Source organism: Octopus sinensis, linkage group LG2, assembly GCF_006345805.1.
Source record: "Octopus sinensis linkage group LG2, ASM634580v1, whole genome shotgun sequence".
NCBI lineage: Eukaryota > Metazoa > Mollusca > Cephalopoda > Octopoda > Octopodidae > Octopus > Octopus sinensis.
This window is the reverse complement of record NC_042998.1, coordinates 181857088-181875579: the sequence shown is the minus strand read 5'-3', so window position 1 is coordinate 181875579 and position 18492 is coordinate 181857088. Positions and strand designations below refer to the sequence as shown.

At 37.9% G+C, this 18492-nt stretch overlaps 1 protein-coding gene across 1 annotated transcript in view; it reads left to right on the top strand.

The window, feature by feature from the left end:
• Positions 1–18492, top strand: part of LOC115222342 (mitoferrin-1) — a 34693-nt gene that overhangs the window by 8344 nt on the left and 7857 nt on the right. Inside the window, exon 2 of the mRNA XM_029792533.2 lies at positions 10895–11114. Coding sequence (XP_029648393.1) covers positions 10895–11114 — 220 coding nt within the window. The remainder of the gene's footprint in view (positions 1–10894; positions 11115–18492) is intronic.

Sequence of the window (18492 nt, the reverse complement as noted above, 5' to 3'; positions counted from 1 at the left end):
TATGTTCTTCTAGATAAACTAGTAATGATTATTGTAATCATTTATTATTAGATCTGTGCTATGAATATATAATGTGCTGAATTATTCAGTGGTATACATTTAATTAGCTGTTCACATCTGAAAAGAACTTAGAACAAACACCGTTGAAACATATGATGTTTCAGAAATACCAAAGGTCAAATTCATTATGTAACGATTCAGAGAAATTCTACATTAAGTTTGACTGTCAGGTAGGCTGTTGTACATAAATATAGTTCACTAATACTTGGTATATATTCTTGATTCTTGATCGAGATAGATCTTAGTCTAACACCATGAGAGATCAAGGATCAATTATATTTATAAAATGTAAATAAATGTTATCTTTGGGAGGTTTTCATCTCTACATAAGCCGATGAAGTAGTTACATATTTTGGTCAATAAAATTTCATGAAGTTATCTCTCTACTCAGTGAAATGAATAGGCACACAAAATGCAGTAGGATCTCTGGCAGGCTGACAGAACTAAGTTTATAGAAGTGATATATGTACCAGTGTAGTCAGTAGTAATATAGTTAATAAACTGCTCAGCTAACTTGCTAGAAATAGTTGATGGTTTCTGTTTGCTAGTTATCTAATTACTACTGGAGGTGGCTGCAATGAGTTGCAGCTAGAGTAAGAAATGAACGAAAAAGATTAGGGAGTTGTTGGCAACAAAGGTTTTCTCTCTTGGCAAAAAGTAGACAGTAAGAAGTGTAATGCTGCATGTTAAAGTGAGCCATGAGCTTTGAATGCAGAGGGGGAAAAAAAAAATAGTTGGTTGTGCAATGTTAACTTGCATGACAAGCAGAATACAAGTTATCTGAGAAAGTGGCAGAATATTAAAGACTGATGTATGCAAGAGTGTTGGAATGGATAAGAAGTACTGGATGAAAAAGCACCGTGTACTGCAACGATTAGGATGAGAGATAAGGTTGCATGTATTCTTATTCAAATCATGCCAGTATAAAGAGATAGGTATTAAATAATAAATAATGAAGATCTAATAATTCATCCATCTATATGAATTTGAAGAGCCAGAGGCGGCGAGCTGGCAAAAACGTTAGCGTGCCAGGTGAAATGCTTAGCGGTATTTCTTCTGTCGTTACGTTCTGAGTTCAAATTCCGCCGAGGTCGACTTTGCCTTTCATCCTTTCGGGGTCGATAAATAAAGTACCAGTTACGCACTGGGGTCGATGTAATCGACTTAATACCTATGTCTGTCCTTGTTTGTCCCCTCTGTGTTTAGCCCCTTGTGGGTAGTAAAGAAATATATATGAATTTGAAGAGCCATATTTACAAAAAAACTTTAAATTATTGGAGCATATCAAATGATGCAAATGCGTTATGGACAAGTACATTGATTTGATGATTGAAAATAAGGAAGTCAATGATCTTTGTTTTGTTTTTTATACACAAATACATTTTTATTGATATATCATTTATGTTAAGTGCAAAACTTCTGTCCTATTTTATACAATATCCTACTAATACATATTTCAGGTCAGAATCAGTAACATAACTAATTAATGTTCCTGTTACTACTGATAATTGTATTCCCCCACCCCACCCAAATAAACATGGTTGTGTTGTGAAGATAGTTTCATTACAAAATGTACTCCAAAAAAAGTGATATGTTGTCATGCATGTACTTATAGTGTCATATTGACATGAGGTTGGTAAAAATCCTGACCTAATTTTATGTTTTGTATCAGATCTCAAGTTCACTTTAAAAAAGCAAAAAAAACAACAAAAAAAACGTATCTCTTAAGAAATCTCTCATCTCAGGTCACTAATAGTTTGAGTTAGATTTGCTCAAACCTTTTATTATTATTATTATTATTAGTATTATTATTATTATTACTGTATAGTTATCTCCAGGTTAGGGTGGAAGATAGAGACGATCCATATATGGCAGTATTTTTTACAAACTCCTCCCTCTGCCTCCACCTGTTACATACACATCTCTTACCTATGCGAGAAATGGTTACAGTGCCTCAGTACTTGAACTATAATTTTTCTGCAGCTAGTGAATATTTTACTAAAGTATTATGTAAAAACAAGAAAGTTTGCTCCCAAACTACATGCTTCTGGGTTCAATCCCACTGTGTGACACTTTGGGCAAGTGTCTTCTTCATATGTGTGTCCGTTTGTCTCCCACCACTGCTTGAAAACCATTGTTGGTTTGTTTACATTCCTCTAACTTAGCAGTTTGGCACGAAAGTTTGATAAAATACTTAACTTTAAAAAAAAAGTACGGGGGTTGATTCTTTCAACTGAAACCCTTCAAAGCAGTTCCCCAATTTGGCCACAGTTAATGACTGAAGCAAGTAAATTATAAAAGATAAAAGAATTGATATTATGTCCTATAACTTATAGTCTATTTATATTCAAATGTTACAAAGAAATACCGATGATGCCATGTGCTTTCTTGTATTGAATATTTAACTGCATCGTGTTTTAATGTATAACTTCAGTACTAAACTAAGTAATTGAAAATGTCTATGGTTTGTTGTTAATATAATTATAATTTTCTAAGTAATTAATTGTATATGTGTAAATGGTTTGGTGGATAAGAATGAAATAAAAGTTCCCAGTTTGAATCTAATCTGCGATTATGAAGACATCTCTATATATATAAACAGCAAAATGTCTGTCTATGTGTGTGTCCTTTATACAAATCCACAATTTTTTAGTTAGAGGGCTCGCACTTTCTCTATGGTCATTCAAAACCATCCAAGGGTGGTCGTGCACATCTTTACATTTCCCCAGTCACCCCACAAAGCCATTAAAAAATCAATAGAAGTGACTTTTTTGTGAATTTTCTATCCAAACCCTATCAAAATGCCCGAAACTTGATACGCTAATTGAATGCCAGCTAGCTGTATGTGATTGGTCGGAGATTTGGACAGTACTCGTGTGTATGTGCGCATGCATGCACTAGAACTATGACCTGGCAAAACCGGGTCAGAGTGCTAGTCTAGAAATAAAACACCTGATTACAATCACCAATCACATCGTAAAGATGTAAATATTTATTCTAACGATTAGGTTGAATAGTCTAATAAAATTGTAATCTTACTTCGTGACTTCTGAGAAACTGTAAAAGTGTGAGCCAGCAATAAAAGCGTAACCAGTTTGTTGCAGTGTAATGTACTGGTCAATTTTTGTTTGCTCTCTGGTAAAATACCTACTGATATTGCTTTGTATACTTGAGAGTAAGATTTATGTCCCTTTTATATTTCAATCTTTTAGATTCAGGTCAAGTTGTGTGGTTGTAATAACCAACTATACTCCATTCCAAAATATAAATTATATCAAATATAAATTATATTAAAATTCATTAATAAATTTATCTCTTTGGCATTTAAACCAGCCATATCTGGCCCAAATATTCTACCTGTTTTTCTGTTCAGATCTGGCTTCTCACACTTACCCTGCAATGTCATTCTAAATATAAACCATCATAATTTAATTGCTACAAGAAATCTTGAAGCTATGAGATAATGCATGATTAATTTTTAAAAATGTGATTATGTAGGCATGGCGTATGACAGGATAATCTGAATGCTAGAGAGTTAAATGAAAATAAAATTATTTTTTTTTATGGATATATATATGTAACTCATACATACATGAACATGTAAGGGCGATGGGTTCGGAGAATTGTTAAAAGTGTCAGACAAAATGCCTTGTAATATTTGTTCTGACTTTTTGCTGAGCCTGAATTCTTTGGAGATCCACTTCACTTTTCATTCTTTTCTTTTCTTTTTTTTTTTTTTTTTAGGTGGGTGGTCTATAAATTCCTAATCATGTATCAAGGTTAATTTAAGCGATTTTCAATCTATATCAACCTGCAATGAGCTAGCATGGTACAGTAGATCCCAAATCTCTGCTCAACCATTGGGCTCTGACGACTAGTCGGAGTATACTACTATCACATATTGTCTATCTGCAATAAACTTTATTACTGCCAATACACACACTCACACACACACATCCTATCATTTACATACACGCACCACTTTCTCTAAAATTAACCCCTTGTTAAAAATAGGATCAGGAAAAGAAATTGTTAACAAATATCTGATTTTAGAAAAAAAGATGTCTCTTTCTTTGCTAAAGAGAAGTTGTGAAAAGTCAACTCTATTTTTACACTCCTGTCTGAGCTTTATGTCGGCAAGTTTATTGTTACAGCAATAAATTGCAAGTTAGATTATTCTTACACTGTTGAGTTTATGGGAATAGGAAGTTGCAGTTTAAGTCTCTTTGAATTCCTGACATCGTTGTCATCATCATCACGATGTCTCATTTCCATACTGGTAGCAGTTGAATATGACTCAATTCTTCTGTTACTACTCTCCTAGACAGGTCCAGGACCACATCTTGAAATTTTTTGCATGGTTTCTATGGCTGAATGTCCTTTCTATCGCTAACAACTGCATTTCCAAGACTCACAAGAATAAACTCCAGAATCATCATCATCATCGTTTAACGTCCGTTCTCCATGCTAGCATGGGTTGGACGGTTCGACTGGGGATCTGGGAAGCCAGAAGGCTGCACCAGGCTCCTGTCTTATCTGGCAATGTTTCTACAGCTGGATGCCCTTCCTAACGCCAACCACTCCGTGAGTGTAGTGGGTGCTTTTTACGTGCCACCTGCACAGGTGCCAGGCGAGGCTGGCAACGGCCATGGTCGGATTGGTGCATTTTACGTGCCACCGGTATGGAAGCCAGTCGAGGCGGCGCTGGCTATTCAATGCTCTCTTTTTTTATTGCCAATTTTCTTGCTGATACACGCACATATGGGTACAATTTAGGCTAGAGATGACCTTTCAGCCTTGTCACAGCTTCTTTAGTACTGGTGTTGTAACAAAATACATCTAATACATCCTGTAAAGTGGTTGTTGATGGGAAGTACATCCATCTGTAGAAAAACTATATAAAAATAAAATATGTATTTCTTTACTACCCACAAGGGGCTAAACGCAGAGGGGACAAACAAGGACAGGCAAACGGATTAAGTCGATTACATCGACTCCAGTGCGTAACTGGTACTTAATTTATCAACCCCGAAAGGATGAAAGGCAAAGTTGACCTCGGTGGAATTTGAACTCAGAACGTAACAGCAGACGAAATACTGCTATGCATTTTGCCTGGCGTGCTAACGTGAAATGCATAGCTGTATTTCGTCTGCTGTTACGTTCTGAGTTCAAATTCCGCCGAGGTCGACTTTGCCTTGAGTTCATCCACCCTAAGAACTCCACATATGTATTGACTTGGATTATGATAAGCTGTTCAACCCATGTTAGCAAGAAAGTGAACATTAAAAAAAATATATTTAATTTTCGCTTTGTGAGGTTAAAGAAATTTTAAGACTAACAATATTTATTGATGATGGGAATTCCAGTATTAACAGGAAAATCAGATTTATGAAGGTAGGAGTGACTGGGATTTCAAATTATAACCAACAGCTTATTCAAAGAGACTAGTTGAATAAGCTGTCAGGTGTAACTTGGAAGTTCTAGTCAATATTGATTTTGTGTGTGTGTGTGTGTGTGAGAGAGAGATTGAAGCCAGAACTATTTATTTTGGTTGTGAAGCAAACTTCTTAACCACATACCTACATCTGCACTTGTAAAGGACTATTTGGTGGAGATAGTATTTAGATCTGAGTAATAAACATACCACCACCATCATCATCATCATTGTTTTAATGCCCACCTTTCCGTGCTTGCATGTGTCAAATGTAATTCATTAAAGCAAATTTTCTGTGGCTGGATATATGCTTCCTATTGCCAGCCCTCATTTCTTTCTAAGCAGAGAAGTTACCACATGACTGGACATATTTCCATGGAAGATTGGAAATGAATGGCACCATTTCGTTACACATATCATGCAGTGTCAAGACAAGGAGGCACAGACACAGACACACATACATATGACCGGCTTTCAGTTTCTGACCTCCCAAATTCACACAATGCTTCAGTCAGCCTGAACCTATAGTAAAAGATGCTTGCCTAAGGCACCACACATCATCATCTTTATCATCATTTAATGTCCATTGTCTATGCCAGCATGGGTTGGATGGGGTGACCAGAGCTAGCAAGCTGGGAAGGGGCTGCACCAGACTCCAGTCTGATTTGGCATGGTTTCTACAGTTGGATGCCCTTCCTAATGCCAATAATTTTACATTCTGTGCTGGATGCTTTTGCATGGCACCACATGGGCGTTTTTATGTGTTGCTGCACAAGCACTTGTCGCCTCAACAGCACTTTTATATGACACTACTATGGGTGCTTTACACATCCAGAAAGGTCAGTCTTAAAACTTCTGCCACGGGGTATGAGTCTTCTTGAGTATGACTAGGCACCAGGTATCTTGGTCCTTTGTCATCTCATCTGAAAGGTTCAGCTTTCTGAGGTTGTTCTTCAGTACTTCGTCCTATGTCTTCCTGGGTCTCCCACCTCCATGTGTTCCATCCTTTTTGAGAGATTGACTCTTCTTAATGGAACTGTCGACATCCATCCGCATCACATGCTCAAACAAACACTGTCTTCTCTCTTGCATACCACAACAAATTCCTCTTATGCCTAACTTCTCTCAGAACACTAGCACTCTGTTGAACTTGTACACTTATATTACATATCCATACTAGCCTCATTCCTTTCTGACCTTTGCATATCCTCTGCATTCATGCCCCATATCTCACTACTATGTTGAATTGCTGTCCATATACATGCATCATATAATCTTCCTTTGGTCCCTTAGGTAGCAGAAATTATCTATTACTTCTAATGAACCACCAGGGCATTTCAAGAATCAATTTCCCAAATCTCTAAAGTTTTTAAGGGTCCTGTGCATCTTCCATATAAGGAAACAATCTTCTCTGATAACCTTCCAATTAACCCATGTGTCCATAGCTTGCACTGGGTACACTGTATGGAGTTCCTACCCACACTTTTCCTACAAATTGAACAGAGCCACCTACCTGAGCAAGGTAGGATCCTGTCAGTTTTCTTGCTTACTAGGACTAATCTTTAGGCCCTTAGATTCCAGGTTTTGCTTCCCCATCTCAAATTTTTTGTCTAGCTCTGATATGGAATCTGCTATGAAGGCCCACACAATTGGACTGAAACTAAAACTACATGGTTGGGGAGCAGATTTCTTAAAGGAATTAATTACCAGACCCCTCACTTGAATCTTTTTTTCTTCTTTTTGCAATGTAGTAATTTGAAAATATTGTTTTAGTTTTGTACATTAAATCACACTTTTTTGTTTACTTTATTTTGAGAACCCCTAAGTGTGTATCATCTGTACTAATATTTCACTGCAATTGTTAAATAACTTTATTCAAATTGGCTAAGTGAGCTTGTGTCCAGTGTATTGTGTGAAATGTGACAGGACATGTACTACTTTTGATATTTATACGATTAAAAGCTGCAATAGAGATTAAACTATAATAAAATAGACTTGATGTGACAGCTTTAAAACCCTCACAGGGATTGACAGTTAAATTGTAGGTCAAGTTGTGGTAACAATGTCAACTGAAAATATGTTTACTTTCACAAATATAACACATGAGGATGCAGCAGTTTTGTGTAGGTAATTTAAACCTTTAGTTGTTTAGGCTATGTGACTTGGAGAAGGTAGCTGTATATTTGTGCATGTTTATGAATTTTAGTGGAGTCACATGGTCTAGTGGTTAGAGCAGCGGACTCGCGATCATGGGTTCGAATCTCAGACTGGGCGATCTGTGTGTTTATGAGCGAAATACCTAAGCTCCAAGCAGCTCCGGCAGAAGGTAATGACGAACTTCTGTTGACTCTTTCGCCACGACTTTCTCTCACTCTTTCCTCCGGCATCTTGCAGCTCACCTGCGACGGACCAGCGTCCCGTCCAGGTGGGGAACCTATACGCCAAGAAACCGGGAAACCGGCCCTTATGATCCAGGCATGGCTCGAGAAGGAACAAACAAAAAAAAAACAACTCATGATCGTGGGTTGAGCGAAACACCTAAGCTCCATGCAGCTCCGGCAGAAGGTAATGATGAACTTCTGTTGACTCTTTTGTCACAACTTTCTCTCACTCTTTCCTCCTGCATCTTGCAGCTCACCTGCGACAACCGGCATCCCGTCCAGGTGGGGAACCTATACACCAAGGAAACCGGGAAACCAGCCTTAATGAGCTAGGCATGGCTCGAGAAGAAACAAACATATGAATTTTAGGTTTTAATAATTTTGTACCTGGCTTTCGTTGACATGGAGAAAAACCTTGACAGGGTCCCTTCATCCCTTATCTGGTGGTCAATGAGGAAACTAGGGATAGATGAATGGTTAGTGAGAGCTGTGCAAGCCATGTACAGGGAAGCTGTCAGTAAGGTGAGGGTTGGCAATGAGTAAAGTGAAGAATTCCGGGTAGAGGTAGGGGTCCAAGTTTTAGTCCTCCAGGCAATAACAGAGGAATTCAAGACAGGATGCCCCTGGGAGCTCCTCTATGCTGATGACCTTGCTCTAATTGCTGAGTCACTATCAGAACTAGACGAGAAGTATCAAGTGTGGAAACAAGGATTAGAATCGAATGGCTTTAGAGTCAACCTAGCTGAAACCAAAGTCCTAATAAGTAGGAAGGCAGGCAAACCACAAATCCCTTCAAGTAGATGGCCCTGCTCGATCTGTAGAAAAGGCATAGGTAAAAACTCTATAAGATGTACCCAGTGTAAGCTATGGACACATAAGAGCTGCAGCAATATCAAAGGAAGGCTAAGTGGGAAGATAGTTTTTGTGTGTGGCAGATGCTCAGGAGTAATAAATACTGAAAGTGTGCAGAAAACAACTTCTGCCACATTCTGGGGAGAAAAACTAGAAATAGTTGATAGCTTCCGTTACCTAGGGGACCAAGTCAGTAGCTGGGGAGTGTAGCTGCTAGAATCAGAATAGCCTGGGAAAAGTTCAGAGAGCTCTTACCTCTGCTGGTGACAAAGAGCCTCTCACTCAGAGTAAAAGCTAGACTGTATGACGCATATGTACGAACAGCCATACTACATGGCAGTGAAACATGGGCTGTGACTGCTGAGGACATGCGTAAGCTCGCAAGGAATGAAGGCAGTATGCTCCGATGGATGTGTAATGTCAGTGTGCATACTCAACAGAATATAAGTATCTTGAGAGAAAAGTTGGACCTAAGAAGCATCAGATGTGGTGTGCACGAGAGACGACTGCACTGGTATGGTCATGTGGTGAGAATGGATGATGATAGCTGTGTGAAATAGCAGTTGAAGGAACTTGTGGAAGAGGTTAACCTGGGATGAAGTGCTGAAGCACGACCTTCGAACATTAGGCCTCACCGAGGCAATGACTAGTGAGCGAGACCTTTGGAAATATGCTGTGCTTGAGAAGACCTGGCAAACCAAGTGAGACCATAACCTTGTGGCTTATGCCAGGGGTGTAACCAGCCCACTTATGCATACCTTTCCTTCATTGGACACTAAACTCTGCTTGCGAAGACCTGTTCAGGCAAGCGAAATCGAAATCAAATTTGATGACTGGCATCTTTGCTAGTGGAGCGCTAAGAGCACCATCTGAGCGTGATTGTTGCCACAGCATGTAACTGGCTCCCATGTCAGTGGCATGTAAAAATTCGAGCATGATCATCACCAGCATTGCCTTAGTGGCACGTGAAAAAACATTTGAGAGAGGTCGTTGTCAGTGCCGCTGGACAGGTGGCATGTAAAAAACAGCATATGAGCGCGGCCGTTGTCAGTGCCACCTGACTGGCCCTCGTGTCGGTGGCATGTAAAAGCACCCACTACACTCTCAGAGTGGTTGGCATTAGGAAGGGCGTCCAGCTGTAGAAACTGCCAGATCAGATTGGAGCTTGGTGCAGCCATCTGGTCCACCAGTCCTCTGTCAAATCGTCCAACTCATGCTAGCTTGGAAAGAGGATGTTAAACGATGACTGTAATAGTTGAGTGTCCTTCAGATTTTAAATCACTTAACACTGGTCATAAATGGTAGTTTGCTACTTGCACAGCTATGTGTTTTAATAATACTAGAAGTAACTGAAATGGCTCTGGATTAAGTTTTATTTAACTTTTCTTCTGTAAATTAGTAATTTTAATTTGATATTTTAATATAAAGCAGAACATATTAAGTATAAAGCAATTGTTTATGTCTGCATTAAATAACTGTTTGTTTACAATAATAAAATAAAATATATAGGGCGTAGATTTTGTTTAAAAAATGTCCACATTATTTATATTCTTTTATTATATTTATACCATGTAAGGCTTCAAGCTGGCAGAATCGTTAGCACACTAGGCAAAATGTTTAGCAGTATTTTATTGCTCTTTACATTCTGAGTTCAAATTCCATTGAGGTCAACTATGCCTTTCATCCTTTTGGGGGTCAATTTAATCAACTTACTCCTTTCCCGAAATTGCTGGCCTTGTGACAAAATTTGAAACCATTATATTTACATCATGTTAAATGTTTTTGTTTGTTGCTACATACGTTGGATTTATGAAGTACTTAATATCATCTAATTAATTAATATTGCATTGCATTTTCTGCTAACTGGTTGATAGATTGAGAATATCATTGGTATTCCTCCTGTTAGTCAATTAATGCTGGAATGCTACTGAGTTAATTGCGATGGCTGTTGAGATCCCTACTATTTGATGTTTATATATAATATATATTTTACTTGCTAGAAAATGTATGTATTATAAACAGTTATTTTCCTTCAATTCAAAATTTGTTAGCTGACTTGAATAGTAACAAATATATTCTTTATATATAATTTTAGCAATTTATTTAATCTTTCAATTTCTGATGAAGTCAAATGAATAAAATTGCCTTTTTTTTTTCTCTTTTCTAGACAAGAATGCAAGCATTAAGGCCTGATCCACAAGCTCGATACAAAGGTGTCGTCGATGGCTTGTACAAAATGTTACACTTAGAAGGCTTCCGAAATACAGTCCGGGGAATAAGTGCAGTTGTTGGTGGTGCTGGTCCAGCCCATGCTATGTATTTTGGCTGTTATGAACATATAAAATGGAAGATGATGAAGAGTGGTGGTAACCAGCAGCTGGCAAATGGTAGAAAATTTTCATCTTTTATCAATTTTAATTTGCTAGTTACAAAATTTGTATGCTAAAAACCCAGTCGTAGTTTTGTTTTTGTAAGCTAAACTTTTCCTTTATGCACACACATGTATACATACACTTCTTAAATGATATTTTTAGAAGTAATGTGATTTTGAGGCCGGAAGACAGTTTTATATTTTAAGAACTAGTATAATAATTAATGGAATTTTTCTAAATGAAAAATGAGTAAAAAGTCGGTGACAGCCAATAGTCTCTAGATATATATGTATTCTAAATCTTTTATAGTATTTTAAGCACTAAGTAAAATCTGCTTAAAATTCTCTATATGTTTTGATTAGAAGCAAAATATATATATATATATACATAAAATAATTGTTTATATGCTTGTATTAAATAACCACTTGTGATAGTATATCATTTTATTTACTTCAAAATGATAAGCTCTAAATTTCATTTATTTCTTTATATTTTAATTGCATAATTTTTGTGCTGAATTACTTAGGATTGAGTTGAATTCACGTAGCAATTATATAATAATTTGTTAAGCAAATAAGATTGTGTTTTTGCCTCGAACACAATGCAACATCTTGTAGCAGAACATAGACTCATGTGGTGTGAACAAGATATCCAATGTCTTATCGACTTAGTTGCTGTACCCTGCATAACAATCAAATAATATTGTAATAGTATCCATTTAAGTATTGTTCTTTCATTGCTACTCAAAAAGACTTTGATTTGAAATTAGACTGAATTTTTTTTTAACTACAGCTTTCTATACACATTTTGTTGAAACCCAATACAATCTATTATTTATAATTGTTTCAAGATTAACCTTTACTTCTGTATATTTTTGGAGCATATGTTACAGGTGTTTAGTTCATGTCAAATCATTTTAATTAGTATCTAGTTAGATAAATAGCTTTGCGAAATCAGATTGGGTGGTTGGCAGAATTGTTAGAGCATTGAATAAAATGCCGTGCAGCATTTGTTCTGGCTCTTTATTTTCTTAGTTCAAATTGCTCTGTGGTCACCTTTGCCTTTCATCCTTCCTTGTGTTGATAACACAGGGCAGTAATTTTGAATATGGTTTCTGTTGAGTTTGCTTTTTCACTTGATTTAGACTAAAATTGGCATGCTGATTTCAAATCTACAGTCAGTTTTCGTCTATCTACAGCTTACTCTCTGAATAAGCACAAATTGTATTGTTCATGTGTAAGTGTTAGGGCTGGTCAGCTTGTTTCATTGTTTGCAAGGATTTAAGTATCAACGGCAAAAAAAATTTTGTAATTTAAATTTTTAACCCTCACCTTGCACCAAGTGTGTCTGTATGTGTGTAAGAAAGAAACATATATCAACAGAAAAGCATGCTATTAAAATAAATTATCTTTTACATACCTTTTTAAAATCACTCTGTTGCCATAATGAAATTCCTTACACACATACAAATACACAATGGACTTCCATACATTATCTGTCTACCAAATTTACTTACATGGCATTGGTAGGACTAGAGCTATAGTAGAAGACACTTAGGGTACAGTTTGACTGAACCTGAAACTATGTGGTTGTAAAGCGAGCTTCTTAATTACACAGTACTGTCTGCACCTTTGCTAGTAAATAAAGAAAAGAAAACCTCTAAAGAAACTGGTAGTGGTCTGTATCAGTAAAAATTACACCAACAAAACTCATGAGTTTGGATAAATTTATATGACATGAGGAGTAGAGGTTTCCTTCAGGACTGACTCTTCATTTGAGAGAAAAGATTTTTTTGGTTGAAAATTATTTTTTGAATGAAAGGTTAGTACCAAAATGTCATTCTTTTTTCTCCCATGTGATATGAATCTCTGTGCTAGTGTAGATACTTAATGGTGCATTTTGAATGACACCTGGTTGGTAGTTGGCAATAAATAATGGCTAACGTAAAGGTAATAAGAAGGACTAAATAGATAAATCAAGCCATAGAAATGTAAGTTTACAAACTTGGTGTTAGAACAAATGGTGATTTCATGCCAGGAACATTGATAGAAAACATTGCTATTGAATTTCACAAATGTTATATTTAGTTTGTAAACTTGTTCTGTGTCATTTTCCAACACAAAATTAGTTTTGATAAGCAGAAACAAGCTAGCATATTTTCCTTAACCCTTTCGTTACTGAATTTATTTTGAGATGCTCAGTGTTTCTTCCAATTATGTTAAATATAACAAAGAATTAAGTAAAATAACATCGTTATCATTAAGCTAGAGTTAGGGACATAAATTGTGACTAAGGTTTCGTGGAAGGTTTTAATTCAGAACTTTTGAAAACCAGGCATTTGTACTAAAGAGCCAGAGCCGGTTTCAGCCGGGTTGGTAACGAAAGGGTTAATTATTCATCACACAACGTATTGTTACTAGACTTCTTTTATTTCTGTGCTGGTAAAATCAAAATACAAACAACTTATTTTAAAAATTATATTATACTTGAATTGTCAGCTTGGTAGCTATTTTGATTATCTATTGTCACTCCTGCTAGTCTCTCTTATTAAAAAGTAGATTGTCATTCACCTAGAGCGAGATTTAATAAAACATTCAGTTAGGAAACAAAGCTATCAAGATTATACTGCAGTATAATATGGGTTATGTAATTTCTGGACTATGAGAGTAAATTAACAAAGCTTATGCACTATCAAATGTTATACTAGCTGCTAGTGTAATATGTACATGTATTTTTCATAGAAGAAAACTAATGAAGATAAGCCTTCTGTTATTTAACTATAAGGTTAGCCTCGAGTAATAACATCTATAATCAAAAACATTCTGGTTGTGAGCATTCAGTTATTTGTGTTGCCAGGACTACATTGTGCAACGTATCTTTCCATTTTTATTTAACTGGCAAGATGTCATTCAAAGCAAATTTGGCTGCTATTTCTATCTGGTGTGTTTACTCACTAGCTTTAAATATTATCTCTTTGATGTTTATGGTCTCCAAAAACTGCTCATCCTGCAGTAGCCATCTACTCTGTGGCCTGTCAAACACACTAACTTTGATTTTTCTGCTTAAGTATTTGGAATAGTCACTGTCTCAGTGTTTCAGCATGTTTTACACACTATATACAATTATATATTCTAAAACAAATGGAAAAGAATTTGTTCATGAATTAAAACCAGAAATATCAAGTGAGATGATTTATGCTGCAAGTATAATGATTCACTTGAGGAAGAAAAGATATTTGTCAAATTTCTTCTATTATGTCAATATATGCACAGGTGGATCGACTACGTCCCAGGTAGGGGCCACGGGATATGGCCTGACTAGTCCTGCCGGGTCCTCTCATGCACAGTCCTCTGTGCTGTGCATGAGAGGACCCGGCAGGACTAGTCAGGCCATATCCCGTGGCCCCTACCTGGGACGTAGTCGATCCACCTGTGCATACCTTCCTTCTTGTGACACTTGTGAAGACCTGCTGAGGCAAGTAAAAATCAATCAAAATAGATGAACATCAATGGAATTTGTATCTTTGTGGTACCAGTGCCTATGGCACACAAGAAAACCATCCGAACGTGGCTGTAGCCAGTACCGCATCGACTGGCCTCCGTGCTGTGGGAACATGGTGGCACATAAAAACACCATCCGAAGACCCGGCAAGACTAGTCAGGTCATAACCCGTGGGCCCTACCTGGGACGTAGTCAGTCCACCTGTACATACCTTCCTTCTTGTGACACTTGTGAAGACCTGCTGAGGCAAGTGAAAATCAAATCAAATCAAAACAAATCAAAATAGATGAACATCAATGGAATTTGTATCCTTGTGGTACCAGTGCCGGTGGCACACAAGAATCCATCCGAACGTGGCCGTAGTCAGTACCGCTTGTGGTACCAGTGCCGGTGGCACACAAGAATCCATCCGAACATGGCCGTAGTCAGTACCGCATCACTGGCCATCGTGCTGTGGGCTCATAACAAACACCATCCGGTCGTGGCCGTTCGCCAGCCTCATCTAGCACCTGTGTCGGTGGCACATAAAAACACCTTCCGAAGACCCGGCAAGACTAGTCAGGCCATAAACCATGGCCCCTACCTGGGACGTAGTCAGTCCACCTGTGCATACCTTCCTCCTTGTGATACTTGTGAAGGCCTGTTGAGGCAAGTGAAAATCAAATCAAATCAAATCAAAACAAATCAAAATAGATGAACATCAATGGAATTTGTATCTTTGTGGTACCAGTGCCGGTGGCACACAAGAGAAAACCATCCGAAAGTGGCCGTAGCCAGTACCGCATCGACTGGCCTCCGTGCTGTGGGCACATGACAAACACCATCCGATCGTGGCCGTTCGCCAGCCTCATCTAGCACCTGTGTCGGTGGCACATAAAAACACCATCCGAAGACCCGGCAAGACTAGTCAGGCCATAACCCATGGCCCCTACCTGGGACGTAGTCAGTCCACCTGTGCATGCCTTCCTTCTTGTGACACTTGTGAAGACCTGTTGAGGCAAGTGAAAATCAAAACAAATCAAAATAGATGAACATCAATGGAATCTGTATCTTTGTGGTACCAGTGCCGGTGGCACACACTTTGTGGTACCAGTGCCGGTGGCACACAAGAGAACCATCCGAACGTGGCCGTAGCCAGTTCCGCATCGACCGGCCTCCGTGCTGTGGGCACGTAACAAACACCATCCGATCATGGCCGTTCGCCAGCCTCATCTGGCACCTGTGTCGGTGGCACATAAAAACACCTTCCGAAGACCCGGCAAGACTAGTCAGTCCACCTGTGCATACCTTCCTTCTTGTGACACTTGTGAAGACCGGTTGAGGCAAGTGAAAATCAAATCAAATCAAAATAGACAAAATAGATGAACATCAATGGAATTTGTATCCTGTGGTACCAGTGCCTGTGGCACACAAGAATCCATCAGTGCTGTAGTCAGTGCGGTGGGCACATGACAAACACCATCCGATCGTGGCCGTTCGCCAGCCTCATCTAGCACCTGTGTCGGTGGCACATAAAAACACCATCCGAAGACCCGGCAAGACTAGTCAGGCCATAACCCATGGCCCCTACCTGGGACGTAGTCAGTCCACCTGTGCATACCTTCCTTCTTGTGACACTTGTGAAGACCTGCTGAGGCAAGTGAAAATCAAAACAAATCAAAATAGATGAACATCAATGGAATTTGTATCTTTGTGGTACCAGTGCCGGTGGCACGTGGCACATAAGAAAACCATCCGAACGTGGCCGTAGCCAGTACCGCATCGACTGGCCTCCGTGCTGTGGGCACGTAACAAGCACCATCCGATCGTGGCCGTTTGCCAGCCTCATCTGGCACCTGTGTCGGTGGCACATAAAAACACCATCTGAGCGTGGCCGTCTGCCAGCCTCGTCTGGCACCTGTGTCGGTGGCACATAAAAACACCATCCGAGCGTGGCCGTCTGCCAGCCTCGTCTGGCACCTGTGTCGGTGGCACATAAAAACACCATCCGAGCGTGGCCGTCTGCCAGCCTCGTCTGGCACCTGTGTCGGTGGCACATAAAAAAACACCACCCGAGCATGGCCGTTTGCCAGCCCCATCTGGCACCTGTGTCGGTGGCACATAAAATCACCCACTACACTCTCGGAGTGGTTGGCGTTAGGAAGGGCATTCAGCTGTAGAAACACTGCCAGATCTGACTGGACTGGTGCAGCTTTCGGGCTCCCCAGACCCCAGTTGAACCGTCCAACCCATGCTAGCATGGAAAGCGGACGTTAAATGATGATGATGATGATGATGATGATGATGATTATATTAATCCTGTCATGCTGTGTTCCCTCTATAGCAGGAATAGCATAGATGTCTCTGCCAGATTCCAGTTAAAGCAGTAATGAACATGTAGAAAAAGATAAAATACCTAAGTCAGACAACCGATCATGTTGCATCTTTGTAGTCAAGTGAAGTCGTTTATGACTCATTGTTAATGGTGTCACCCATAGCTGTTGTTTACTGTTGTTTTTAATCAGAAAGAAAAAAAACAAAACAATTTTGCAATAAAACGAGCATGTGACGAACCTAGTTCTTCATATGAGCAAGGCCTAGATTCTCTGTAGTTGAGGAAATTATTGGTGCTATTTATTCTTCAGATGATGAGTTTACACTTATGCTGCCAGTGAGAGTGATTTGGACAATCAAACTGATGAAAGTGATGAGGAAAGTAGCGATTCGGGTGAACAATATAGGCCTGTTATTGCTATTTTCTTTGAGTTCTTTTTGTGATTCTGTCCATTAATTTGCCAGCAATTGTTACTCTTTGAACTGTATATGTAGCTATTAGCTATTAATTTATTTGCTCAGGAGTCTGAGTGGAGAGTAAAGTTAGACTCAAGGGCTCAGGCCTGAGAACATTAATATTTCTCATATTTAAAAAAAATACTGCACAGGCCAAAATGTTAAAATATATTATCATCTGAATGAGAAAAAAACATCCCATTTTAGAAAAGTGCAATAATTTCAATGATGTGCATTTCTATAAAAATAAAATTTTCATAATTTTACTGTTATTTAATATATAATACATCTACAATAGTACAAGTTATTAATACGGGGATTTTGTTTATTATTGTGTGTGTTGCCTATGTTTCGATGAAGTATAAATTTTAAAGAGTGGATATTTCTTCTAGCATTAGTTTTAGTTTTTTACTAGACAGAAAGTGTTTTTCAATTAACTATGCCTAAAACTTGGCACCGTCTAATATTTATTGATATATTATTCTTCTCTTGTTAATTGATTTTAAATATTTAGTTCAAAGTATTATTTTGTATTGATTTTAATGCAAAAATTTTCTCTTCATCTTCATTTGCACACCAGTCACACTTTGCACTGATATAGTTTTAATTTAAATAGTTTACTAGATTTGGAAAATTAAAAACAGAATAAATAGTACGATGAAAACATTGTTTTTGATAAATAATTCAACATTAATCTTGAAGAATAAGAGAAATCATCCATTTTTCAGAAAAAAGCAATAATTTCAGGGATATGTATTTTTATAGAAAAGAAAATTTCCATAATTTTAATGTTATTGCAGAAAATATATCTACAATAATATAATTCTTTCCTTGTTTATCCAATGCACCATACCAGTTTATAAATGGAATCATACATTGGCTAATTCTAGATACACTGTCAACAAATAAAGACACGATGGTCATGGCTAGAATGCCCTTCAATCATTTGTTCTTTCAAACATGGGATTGGATATCATCAACAACAGCAGGAAGACAAATTTTGATATTTCTATTTTTTTATTTTATTTTTGTACTGAAAACCATTTCTTGCAAAACCTAAATACATAATTAATTCCATTGTAATCTTGACAGTAAATATAATGGAATTGATTGTCAAGGTTAT